This window comes from Anolis carolinensis, chromosome 1 (assembly GCF_035594765.1).
Source record: "Anolis carolinensis isolate JA03-04 chromosome 1, rAnoCar3.1.pri, whole genome shotgun sequence".
Classification (NCBI taxonomy): Eukaryota; Metazoa; Chordata; class Lepidosauria; order Squamata; family Dactyloidae; genus Anolis; species Anolis carolinensis.
The window spans coordinates 244,502,601-244,515,600 of NC_085841.1; the positions used below are offsets into that span (position 1 = coordinate 244,502,601).

The 13,000-nt window shown below is 38.5% G+C and overlaps 1 protein-coding gene across 21 annotated transcripts in view; it reads left to right on the forward strand.

Moving 5' to 3' along the window:
• Positions 1 to 13,000, forward strand: part of bin1 (bridging integrator 1) — a 156,186-nt gene that overhangs the window by 133,540 nt on the left and 9,646 nt on the right. For 6 of the 21 annotated variants that reach the window (XM_062967342.1, XM_062967339.1, XM_062967341.1 and 3 more), the window contains 4 exons: positions 2,442 to 2,570; positions 6,791 to 6,901; positions 7,602 to 7,625; positions 10,624 to 10,734. The exons of 5 other annotated variants lie outside the window; for them this stretch is intronic. In XM_062967342.1, coding sequence (XP_062823412.1) covers positions 2,442 to 2,570; positions 6,791 to 6,901; positions 7,602 to 7,625; positions 10,624 to 10,734 — 375 coding nt within the window. Of the gene's footprint in view, positions 1 to 2,441; positions 2,571 to 3,555; positions 3,637 to 6,790; positions 6,902 to 7,601; positions 7,626 to 10,623; positions 10,735 to 13,000 lie in introns of all 21 variants that reach the window. 10 more of the 21 variants (XM_062967344.1, XM_062967349.1, XM_062967343.1 and 7 more) reach the window with 6 other exon arrangements.

The following is a 13,000-nucleotide window of genomic DNA, read 5'->3' on the forward strand; positions in this document are numbered from 1 at the left end:
GAGTCAGTCACGACTGGACTTAATGTCAGGGGAAACCTTTACCTTTACCTTTAAAAAGGTGGATATAAAAGGCCACAAAATGCTGGATTTGTAAAGCTTTAAATTGGACTTTCCAGAAGAATTTTGTATGTGACATACAGACCTTGAAAAAGGCACCCACAAAGCAGTGAATCTGTTAATCCTTCCTAATTTCTAATTGACTTCTAGCATAGTACAGCAATATATACCTGCACGTACAGTATATTACTAATTTGGGTGTGTTGAGGAAGACATAAAATCTGGAAAACTGAGCCTGGGTTTTTCTTTGGCAGTGTTGACTGGCAGTGTTACTCAGCTCAGTGACTGGTTGACTCATGCTCTCCCACCCCAAGCAAACAGTGTCAGGCATCTGAAAAATGCAGGCAACTTCCTGTTCTACACCTGTGTGTACTTTGGCCTATCATTGCAAAAAGGAAAGCCAACTAATAACAAAAATAACTTTTAGAAAAGGTTTCTGCAACCTCATGTGTTTGTTTCTTTCCTGACAGCCCATGGAATCTTGAGTTATGCAGCTGAAAGGGAACGTCCAGTGTTGTCCAGTGGGCCCTTGGTATATGCTGGGGTTTGGTTCCAGGGCCCCTGTAGATATCAAAATCCTTTTATATGCAATGGTGTCGTAAAACTGTGTCTTCTATATAAAATAGCAAAATCAAGGGTTGTTTTTTCTGAAATACTTTCAATGTGTAGATGGTTGAATCCATGGATGCAAAATCTGTGGATCTAGAGGGTCAATTGTATTTCACATTTCTGTCCATATAGAGGAAAGGATCCATCCATAAAATAGGAAACAATTATTTAAGTGTTAAAGGGTAGAGAATGCCATCTTTTCCTAGCAATTTTGGATGGAACATAACAGCAAATTATTTCCAACATTTTATTGCCAACATTTATATCCCGCCCTTCTCATCCTTCTCACTTCCATGTTTCTTTGCATGGAAGAAACATACCCTATGACTGACAAAACCGAGTCAGTTTAGGGCAGTGGTTCTTAACCTGTGGGTCCCCAGATGTTTTGGCCTTCAATTCCCAGAAATCCTAACAGTTGATAAACTGGCTGGAATTTCTGGGAGTTGTAGGCCAAAACACCTGGGGACCCACAAGTTGAGAACCGCTAATTTAGTGAAAGAAAAAAGCAAGAAGGAGACACATCATGATGACATAGAAGAAATGAAAGATTGGAAATCCACTCCTTGAGTTGAATCGATTTGGATGGTATCGTTTCTTGAGTTGTAAGGCAATAATGACTAACAATGATGTCTGGAAGCTGAACAATCAATGCCATCTTGTTTGTTAAATCCAGGCCTGTTGCTGAAAGAACAGTGTGAGAATTGTGGAAATCTGTTTTGACACTTTGAGGGTGTTGGAGAGTTAGCCTTGCTGACAAGTGTCTAGTTTGTTCATATTTACGTATCAAGCTCAGCATATTTATTGTTCTGGACAAGCCAGGCTAACATGATTTTGTATAATGTCTTGATCAGGAAACATTTTTAGAATATCTGTGAAACACCATTGAAAATCAATGTACTGCTCTATCATTCTATCTAGAAGAATCAACCCTGCAATTTTAGAATTGCTTAGTATATTCTGTTGGAGAGAAGATCTGGGAAGGGAGATCAAGGAGAAGGTGAAAAGCTACATCTAATTGATCCAAGTAAAAATTAAAATATGCGGCTGATCCTCTCAAAATGTAAAAGAAGAAAAAAAAACTTGCAATGCACTGTGTGGTAGGAGAACAGGGATTCCCAGACCAGCATACTGTATTTTTGTGACATCTGTGGAATCACATAGGAATGCTGTGATTCTAGAAAAAGTTGGGACCAGTTTCTAATGACTTGTATCCCATTCCAGGAAACCCATTGTAAGTGTTACAGCTGACCTTGTGTTTTTGTAACGTTGGGAGTGCAAGTCTTTTAAAAATCAGATCAAATCAAGCTGGCTTGGGTATTCTTCTTTCTCGATATGCAGATAGGTATTGCTGCTCAAAGTAGTGCTGCTGTCTTCTCTAGTTCCTCAAGCATTTTTTCTTGTAACATGTAAATCCTCACCTTGTTATACCAGAAGGTTGCACAGACTCTAATTATGTATGCATGACTTTTCATATGCATATTAATTGTGTTACGCTTCTCCTCTGCAGAAGGGAGACCTACCCAGGACCCACGAAGTGTAACTAATGATGCAAAGCCTTCTTTTGGAAGTGTGTGACTGTTTCTCCCTCTTCCCACATGTGTTTTGTTTTGGTTTTCAGCCTTACTCTAGCCCCCTCTCCCCACCTTTATTTGTGTTTTTTTAATGTTTAATTTTTTGTTTAGTTATTTTTTAATTTTTTTTGCTAACCTAGTTCCTGTCTCTGGTTTTTTGGGTGTTGCTGTGTGTGCCGTCGTCATGTGTTCGCTTGCATGCAGTTGAGAAAAGGTCCTCCCGTGCCGCCACCTCCAAAACTCACTCCATCCAAGGAGATGAAGCAGGAGAACATCATCAACCTGTTTGATGACAATTTTGTCCCAGAGATCAGTGTGACAACCCCCTCGCAGGTTAGCTTCTCCTTCTTCCCTACCCTCTCTTCTCCGCTCCTACATATACGCTTCAACCTTGTTTCCTCCTCCCTTTTCCCCCCTTATTAGAGGTGTCAGGCCATGAAAACTGCTCAGTGGGGTCAAAGGTGAGTGTAAGGGGACAACAAACTTTGAATTGGGCAAAAAAGTCCCTCAACATTTCTCTCATAAAGTAGTGCCAGTGCTATTCACATGTAAAGGAAGTTCTGTATGAATCATGTTTCCATGACATGATTTATGGTCCACATGATTTATCTAAAGGTATGGAAAGATTCAGGCAAGCTGGAGTGTTTGGGATTACTGGCCAACATGATGGTCTCCCCAGCTAATATATTACTCCCTTCATGTGATTTGTGATGCTGGGTCACTTTATTTCTGCACTCCTTAAAATTAAGCGTATATAAAGCCATTTGGAATGGTTATTTGAAGTACCTGTTTACGTTTAGCAGAGCCTACTGTTATAAAACGCTCCAGTAATGAGTAGTTGAATTTAAATCTTGATTAAAAATAATTTTGGGAAATAAATGAGTTTTGTATCAGTGACTTTAGATGTTTGGGAAGCAAACTGCTGATAGAGCAGTGCTAGTCTTTGGGCTACGCTGTTTTAAAGCCATTAGCTTCCTTGAGCTTTTCTGAATCCCATGGCCCTTCAAGCAATCCTTATAAATTTGACAAACCCTTTCATATATTGCATTGCAATGTATTGTCAAAAGTAGTAGGCAAGTGGTAGATGTACAAAACTGAACTTTCACAGGGATTACTTAACCGTAGTTGCAGTGAAGGGGGAAAAAAAAAAAAGCAAACTGACCAGTTTTCTGGCTGCATTCTCACAACTCATGTTATGATTACCATCACCATCACCATGATTATGACAGCTACTTTTATTTGTAAAAATACATTTATTCATTGAGTGACACCTCTAGCATGCCTATTTCCTGACTCCACTCTTCCTTCCCTATCTCAGTGCAGTGGCCTGCGACTTTTACCTCTTCCTCCTGTTCGACGGCTGAAACGTTGCGTGAGGGGCCTGGATTTGGGAGAAAAGGCAAGTGTAGGATGCAGGTTATGAGGTCACCTCACAGAGAAGCATGGAGAGTGACTGTAGAGGTGCATTAGGATTCACTATAGACTGGATAGGAAAGAAACAAAGATGCAAAGTTGACACTTGGCTAGTTTTAAATCTTTTTAAAAGCCTGCCTAGTGGCCAGGTGTTATATGCTAATATTCCAATAGAAGGAAAAAGTGGACCATTGCCTAAGAAAATCCCACAAAATTAATGGGTTTTCCATAGGTCAACAGGAATTTGATAGCACATGGGACAGCACAACAATACCTTAGTAGTGACTTAGTAGTCACTACTTAGGTATTGTTGTGATAGATGAATATAGCTTGGAGCATGGTTTACGTAGAGCAGGAGTATGTAAAATTAATTTAGCCTGTGGACTGCATGAGAAATCCCCAGACATCTCACTGATGAAAATATGATGAGAGAATGGTGGATAGTGCCTCCAGAAGTCTTTGGAAAGTATGGTTAGCTATTTAAATGGTATCCCTCTTTAATTTGTAGCCACTTTTGAACTGGACGTGACCATCCAATCACTTCCTGTTCTGAAAATACTCTATGAAAAAATGCTTATTTCTTAATGAAAAACAGAAGGGCCTGACAGTAGTATTCAGGAGGTTTAATATTTAGGTTAATAGGTCTTAAAAATGAGAGTATGCAGTTTGTCTAATGCTCTGAAGGATTTGGAAGAAAGCCTGTGGAGAATGCTCATGCAAAAGCATTACACCCAAATGCAAAATAAATGATGAATTGCTCTGGAGGGTGCAAGGAGAGCTCATTTTAGGCCCCTTCTACACTGCCATATAAAATCCAGATTATCTGCTTTGAACTGGATTACATGGCAGTGTAGACTCATACAATCCAGTTCAAAACAGATAATGTGGATTGTCTGCTTTGCTAATTTGGATTATATGGCAGTGTAGAAGAGGTCTTGGATGACAGACTTTGGAGATTGTCAAAACCTGTAGGTAGGAGAAAGCAATTCTGCTTGGATTTTCTGCTTTATGTTCCAGTATGTCCAAGCAGTTGAAAGGGACTCAATTTAGAATGGGTGAATGAAGTATCCCTCACTTAGAGGTGCTTTTCTGTCTTTCCATTCCTCAAATGAAATCCTTGTAGCAGGTATCAACAGCAATGAGAGGGGTCAGGTACATGGCTGCTTTAATTCTTTTGCAGCTACTAAATCGGGGCACGCTATGGATTTAGACTGGAGAAATGACAAGTGGAGGTGGGAAGGGTTGAAACATGCATTCTCAAGGCACCACTACCCCCGGCTACAGAGCATCTAAACCTATCTTCAGAGAAACTCTATCCATGTCTAGTTTAGTTTTAGTGACAGGCAACAGGCAGATGTTATGCTAGCAAATGTATTCTTTTTCTGAAGAAATCAGGGCCACAGGTTAACAAGGAATCCTAGAAGGAGGCAGAATGGCAAGGGACTTTACCAGTGTGATTTGCAATAACAGAATAACAAAGACTAAAACTGAGAACACTTGCATTATGTAGGGCATTTCTGGACAGATGCTCAGTGCAATAATTCTGGTTACATATCTATCCCATGTTACCTTTGATATTTGAGAAAGCCGTGGGCCACTAAACCTTCCATCTCTTTCCACACCTATCTTTCCTTGTAGCATGCCTCAACAGTTCTCACACCATGTTTTATATTCTCTGTTTCTGTATTTAAAAACCAAAAACCATACTTTTGTAAATATGGCATTCAGCTTGGAGTGTGTTCAGAATGCAAAATGCCTGAACTGGAGGACAGCATCGTTCTAAAGGAGTCTGGTTTTCCAACAGAAGAGTTTGTTTCCTAGAAAAGAAAACCTAGGGCTTCGGGCTTCGATGCACCACAGTGGAAGTTTATATTTGTTGCTGGGTTCATTGTTGGGGAGTAGAGTCAGGGGAAACTAACATGAAAGAGATCTTGTGGATACCTGGTGCAGGTGACAGGTAAGGCTGCAGCTGTTTTGATTTTGTATAATTTTTCAGTCAAATCTCTTGATGTCCTGCCTTCAAAGGGAGCCAATATATATGGTTTGTTTCTGTATCAGTGGAAAGTAGTGAAAAGCAAAGAAAAAGTTAAAGAGCACAAAGTGCTAAAGACCAAAAGATCCAAATGATAGCTACATGGAAAAAATGAGCTGTGAAGTGTGCATGTGAAAAAAGGACTTTGGCTTCAAGATAACAGGAATTTAGGATCTGTTCGCAGGAATATTTGTTTTTACAGATGATCTGTGATTTTTTTCAAGTATTGATTCAGAGGTTAATGAACTCTTGAGTAGGCTGGATGAGCGATCTAGCTGTAGTGTCAAGAAAATTGATTGAATAGCAGAGTTCTGGTAAAATACATCTTTCAGACGCAGAAGACTGGACAAAAAAGAATGGTTCCAAATTGTCCTGCCAGAATATTGAATTATTTGCTGAGTGCAGTGCCATGGACTTTAATATTGCTCTTGTAAAGGATGTCAGAATGTGCTCCATGATAACCTTAGATAGAATATATTACTTTTATGTTATAAGGCAAGCTTTCTCTCTTGATTGGTATTAGTATCAATGGTTACATATTTGATATCAGGTAGTGTATAATAGAATTGGTAAACCGTACTGGAAATAACATCACAGGATGGAAAACAATTGACTATGGACAGATAAAAAAATAACTACATTGCAGAGCTACGTTCTGAAGAAGGAAAAATGTACTTTATACCTGATTATGGTGGTACCGATATGCTGGTAAGCTACAACAAAGTTTCAATAGAAAATGCTACTGAACCTGAAGCTTTGATCCTACAGTTGCATTGAAAGTTATCTGAGACTTGAAACAATGAATTCTGAACTAGAATTTAGGCACTTATTTTAAAAGTCACAGATCATGGGGAATTGAAGAGCATCCCTATAATGTTGTCTGGACCTGTGGCATGATAGGTATGATGAATGGTTTGTTTTCATGATTACATTTGTGCAAAAACTTTAAGCACATTGTGGCAAGTGGGCATATTTTGGTATTTATGTACCATGAAGTTTTATGTAGACCTTTTGTACCTTCAGCTCCCGGATAATGCCTTCCTCATACCATTTGGTGCTTCTCTTTGACTAACACACAGTACTGCTTTTCTTCTTTAATGCTGCCAAGTTTGATGTTCCTGGACCCTTCCAGGAGGGAGCCAGCCTTTTGGATTTGGATTTTGATCCCATTAAAGCAGATAACAGCTCCGTAGGGAAGTCACCTACACCTGCAGCTCAGGTTGGTTTTCTATTGCCATTGTTTGACTCCACCCACTCCCCTGCAATATTACAGACTAGCTTGTTTAGGACCTCATAGGGACTTCATGACAGAGTCCACATAATTATCTTCTCAATATATTCCACCAGCCCTCACAGTTCTTGGAACTTGTGTCCAGCTTTGGGAGGCTTCTTTGTCCATTTGTTTATTTTTAGAACTGTAATAGGAAAACTAGCCTCTGTACAACCCTAATGTGTCCCAGGACTGAACTGGGTGACTATTTGTATCTTGTTTCTTTCTACTTGATGGCTTTTGCTGACACTGGAGGGTGATAAATCTTCATGCGATTGCGTTTTTACTAAGATGATCATCTAAAGATGGTCAATTAATTTAAATCCTTCAGATTGTGTTGTGTGTGAATTTGCATTTCAGCCTAACTTCACCAATTCTTCTATCACATGTGAGAATTGTGAAAGTTTCAACATCTCAAGTTAAAGTTTGCTTATCTTATCCAGTGTAACCTAGATAAGTTAGACTTGTTAAAGAACATGATTACGTGAAATCTAAGATCATAGGCAGTATGTTTACATATAATACATTATTAAATCATCTTATAATACAAGTCACTAAACCTGATCTGTATGCGTGTGTTTTTACATTCTATGTTGGCTGATTTAACAAAGCTTCTGTTTTTATTCCAATTGCAATTTGCTATGCTTAGTCTTTGCCTTGGGATTTATGGGAGGTAAGATTTCTATTAATCCAGTGATTAGTGGCATGAACCACGTGGTGCATTGTTTACTTTGTGCAAGTATTATTTTTCCCGACCCTTCTATACAAATATTGTCATGCTGGTTTTGCCTTTCACTTCTCATCTTCTCAGTATTGATCTACTTTTGTATGTTACTGTGGTAGCCCTTTTGTCTGCTAATCCTGTGCTTTGCCATTAACACAGTGGTTCTCTGTATTAACATGATCTTAATGACATGTTAATTTACTGAAGCTTAAATCTTGTTGCTACATATTTTGTTGTGTACGTCACTGCTATTTTATCCTTCTCAGCAGATTATTCCCTATCTCTGCTTATACATTGTGCATACATCTCAACTGCCACCCAACTAATCCTCAACCTATCCAAAACAGTTTATGTTGTTTTGCTGCAATGGGACATCAACAGCAAAACAAATTACTTCTGTATCAGTGAGAGTTGTGCTATTTTATACTGTGCTCCCAAATACCTATCTGGGAATAATCCCTTTACAAGGCCCCATTCTGTGTTGGACATGCTGATATGTATGCTTTTGCTTGCTCTCTGTTGTCTCTTTAGAAGTTATATTTGTTCTTTGTTGCCTGGACTAATTCTGGTTTTTCACAGGAAGATACTTCATATGCCTTTAAGTGGTACAATGTAGGTTACTTATTGCTGCCAAATAGATGCCTTTGAGGTGAAAGTGGTCTTTTAAAAGAACTAGCCAGTCAAGTTCCCTCAGTTTCTCCTTTGTACAGTGGCCTTGTCTATTTCCCTGATTCAAGCATTTCCCCTGTTGATCTTTTAAAACATGTTACTTAGTGTCTTTCTTTCCCTCCACCTTCTCACTTGTAAAGATTTATATCCTAAATACAATGAACATATCAGATTGCATTTGAACTTGGAAAGGTCTAAGCAGGATGAGTCCTGATTAGTGCTTGGATAGGGGACCGCCAAGAAATACCAGATACTGTAGCCTATATTTCCGAGGAAAAAACTGGAAAAACTATCTCTGAGTTTTTTTTTTTGCTAAGGAAGCTATGAAATTAATTAGGTTGCCATAAATTGACAGATAACTGGAAGACACATGTGTGCATGCATATTGTTCTATAGCAGTTTAACTTCACTGAAAGTGGGATTGTCTACCAATGAACATTTATTTGCTGAACCAATTGACATAAATGTTTTCTTGAAATGCTGAAAAAAATAGCAAGGCTACATATTAGTTAGTAAGTGGTGTCATGTATTCTTAGAAGGAAAGTCTGACTTTGCTGAACTCATTCCATATCAGAGCCACATCAAGAAGTGAAAAGACCTGAAATGAACTTGATTCTCAGTTTGCTACCATTCATTAAAAAGTGTGGTCACGAATGATCAGCTGATTTTTGTACAGACCTGTGAGTAAAGCTTGCAGCCCTATTTGAAGGACATCTGAAGACTTTTGCTCCAATTAAATGACATTAACTGCTAACTATTAAAAACAGAGAGAGGGAAATGGAAATTGTTTCCCTTACTTAAAAGAGTAGTACTAGGGGACTCTGATGTGGTTGCTTCTGTGTAGCTATTACAGCCCAGTCATATGGATCACGTGGCATGCCTTTGGTAATTATTGTAGTGTAAAATGCCACAATATCCCGTGGTTTCTCTATCTGCAGCCACTTCAATATATCATGCCATATGGAAATGAGTCTCATATTTTGTTGAACAGCGTGACATTAATTATCCCAGCTATAATCTTGGTATGGTAGCTTATCTCCTTTTTATCTGTTTTGGGAGAAGTATTGATAAATCTTAACTATTTTACTTATTTCTCATGTCATGATCTTTTATTCAAGAAGTCAACCTGCTTTTCTTTATAACAACCTCCTATCTGTCTGCTTTTAGTTGCAATGACAGACCTAGACTAATAAGACTAGGACTACTGAAACCATTATCAACCAAGAGATTGATTAGTTTCATATTGAACATAAGTTTTATGTGGAACAGTTTTTGATGACAAGAGATTTTTAAATGCCTTGGTACAGCCTTTAAGACTAAGTAAGACAAACAGTTCTTTGTTGTTAATTAAGAAACATTTCTGCTCATTGTCAAAAATGCAAAAGAAGCAGAAACTGGAGATAGATGGTAATTTTATTAGTAGAAAAGCACAAGTATTTGGGTCCATGTTGGACTCTCAAACTTCATTTACTGAAGAAGTGAAAATGGAATGGTCTAATAAACATTTTTAGATATCCTGGTTCAAATATTTCAGAAGTTTGATTCTAAACAACTCCTTGAAGAAACCCATTTTGGGTTTTTCTACTAATAATGAAACAATCTTTTGAACATCTTGAGTTTTATTTTTTCTATGGATCTCCATTAGGAGCAACTTTGGTAGAGCAAATGTGAAGAACAGCATCACTTTCTTTTTTGTTATGTTCAGTTAAATCTCCATAGTGCCAGATACAATGAAGAATTTACAATGGGTTCTACTACCATCTTCATCAACAAAGGAAGGTCTCTTAATGCTGTGCTGATGTTTGACGTTGAATGGTGCATATATAGATGGTGCAGAAAGCAAGATATCCCTTCCGTATAGGAGGGATGTCTTGAAATAGATTCATGGTTTTCTTTGGCCAACTTAAGCTAGCATAGAGTATTCTGGGAAACTAGACTGCCTGGTACTTGCATTAAAGGCCTTCAATGTAGTTGCACTTGTGTCATTTAAAATCAGTAAAGCTCTGCCTAGTGATGCATCCCAAATCTAACCATCCAGACCAGTCAGTGATGCATGTTTGCCATGAGAATGGATGCTCTCCTCCCATCATCTATCCAAAAATAAAGAGCACTTGATCCTTAACTGTCCAGCAGGCCTATTTGCCCGAGGACTGTTTCATTGTCTGCTGTGTGACTTCTCACTACACTCTTCTCATTTTTATATCTTTCCTGTACCCATGCCTGCTGCTGCCCCCTCCCATCTCTGTTTCTCTCTTCCTCTTCCTTTACATCTCATCAGCCTGAAAAGACTCCCTCTAGCAGCATGGATCAGTTTCCTGTTGATAATCCTAACGATAATGCGTTCGTGGTGGACTGGCCTGACCAGACCACTGTGACTGAGATCAGCCAAGTAAGTGAAAGTACTTGAAACCATCATCTGTATGATACTGGCCTGTCCTGGCTGTTGTGTCCAGTGTAGGGCGTACATATTTGTTGGTCTGTGGAAAATTTAAGAAAGATAGTAGTTTAGGCAGATTTTTTTAACCTATGTCATTCATTTCCAGTGCAACTATGAGTTTATCTGTTCCCTGAGCTTCACCATGTACTATTTCTTGGATTAGCTGGCCTGATGTTATGATACTGTCATGGGAAAAGATATCAAATAAGGCTGTGTTTCATTCTATTGCATGTGAGGGAGATGAACAGAATGTGTGGAGCATGTTCAATGTATTCCAGTACCGTTCAGCTTGTGTTCCTTGGCTTCCTTGTCCTCACAAGGCATACTACTGTGATTGTGTTGCACTTTAAAAAATGGGTGGGTGGGTATATAACTTATGGTGGCATGGTGTATATGGGAAAAATTTGGAATGCATGTGTTCATTGTGCTTTATGGTCTGACTCCTGAGTATTGGAGATTATTCTCAATTTATGAGAGCAGGTATATGAATGTTTTCTGTGCACATGAGTCATGTCAGGAGAAACTGGAGCTGGAACAAGGAACTTTCTTTCTGCTGTTGGTTGGTAACTTTTGGACTAGAAGGACTTGGCTTCAGATCTTACAGGGCTCTTCTTATGAGCATTGGGCTCCAGAATATATACCAAGCAAGTTAATAGTATGTAGTTAAGATACTCTGAAGTCCCTGCGATGTGTCTCCTCTTACTGCAGGATGACTAGCTTTTATCATGTACCACTTGACAGTGCCACAAATTATCCAAAATTGCTGGTACTTCAAGTTTGGCAAAGCAGAAATCCATAGTGGCAAAGTGGTTTGTTCTTAAAGCCACTAAAACAGATACAAAGAAAGATAATCAACATGCAGGGGAATTAGACTTGATAGTTTCCTTTGAGGTGGTTAGGAATAATTGACAATTTCTACATAAGCAAGATGTTGCAACCGCTCTGGGTTTTATCCTGTGCCTTAGCGGTACTGTCCAAGTACTCATCCTAGCCATCAAATTTAGCACCCTGGATTGCATTACTGAAATGGATAGTATTATGGATTAAAACTCAACATTTATTTCCTGCTTCACTGATAACCAGTTACACAGCCTGAAAACAAATTGTGTATTACCTGTGCCCTTGCTCAACCTTCCTTCCCAGTTCACTCTTTGCTCCCCAGAGAGAATAATAAGATCATTAATACTTTCATGAGCATTTTTATATTTTAAAACCCAATCTTTATTCTGTTAAATTAAACCTTTGAAGGTGCTAGTTTTTTAGTCAAAGTAATTGCTAAGGCACACCTGAACATAGTTAAAGAAAAGGAGAAAGAATAGAGTAAAAGATCTGAACAAAAGTTCAGTTTGTGGATGTTTTTTAAAGGGCTATTCCTAGATGTGTATATTTAGCATATAGCAATATGCTATGTGATAGTAAACACTCAAACTGTGCTCCTCTAGGTGTTGGACTTCAGTTCCCAGAAATCCCAACTAGTTTATCAGCTGTTAGGAATCATGGGAGCTGAAGTCCAAAACATCTGGAGAAGCACAGTTTGAGAACCACTGCCTTAGAGAATCATGGAGTTTGGAGAGGACAGAGGGAGGCTGGGCTAGCAGAACCTCTGTGCCCCACCAGTAGGCCTGTTCATTTCTAAGACAAAAAAGGCAGAAAGATGAAAGATTCTTTGTAAATACATTTTCCTGCAGAGGAAATTTTGTTTAGAAAATGATATATTAACATTGAAAAATGAATTTCACAAATTAACCCCGTCAAGACAAACAATACTCAGTGTATGTATGAATGAACCCACTCATAGATGGCGCATTATAAGGCTGTACTCGTTTCAGTTTTACATTAGCTTGGTTTAATAATTTCCTAAATATTTACCGGAGCAGAAGGCTATGTAAAACCTAGTATTTGTAAAACTCAAGACAGGGCAGTCATTGTACAGTACCCAATTTCTACTACAGCAGCTTAGGATAAGAGCAATCAAATGCAGTTTTTAATTCTGTTCTGAGGGCAGTTCATGATGCTAACATTAGTGGTCATTGGTCAGGTTTTACCCTATTGATGCAGACATGAATAAGATATATTATTTTGGGTTGGACTACTTCAAATTTTCAGCTACCTTGCACTGAGGGCAAGTGGGAAATTGATAGATGGAGTGAGATTCGCTATTTTTATGACACCTGGAAGCGTAATTTCTATATATAGTAGACATTATATGAAGAATAAG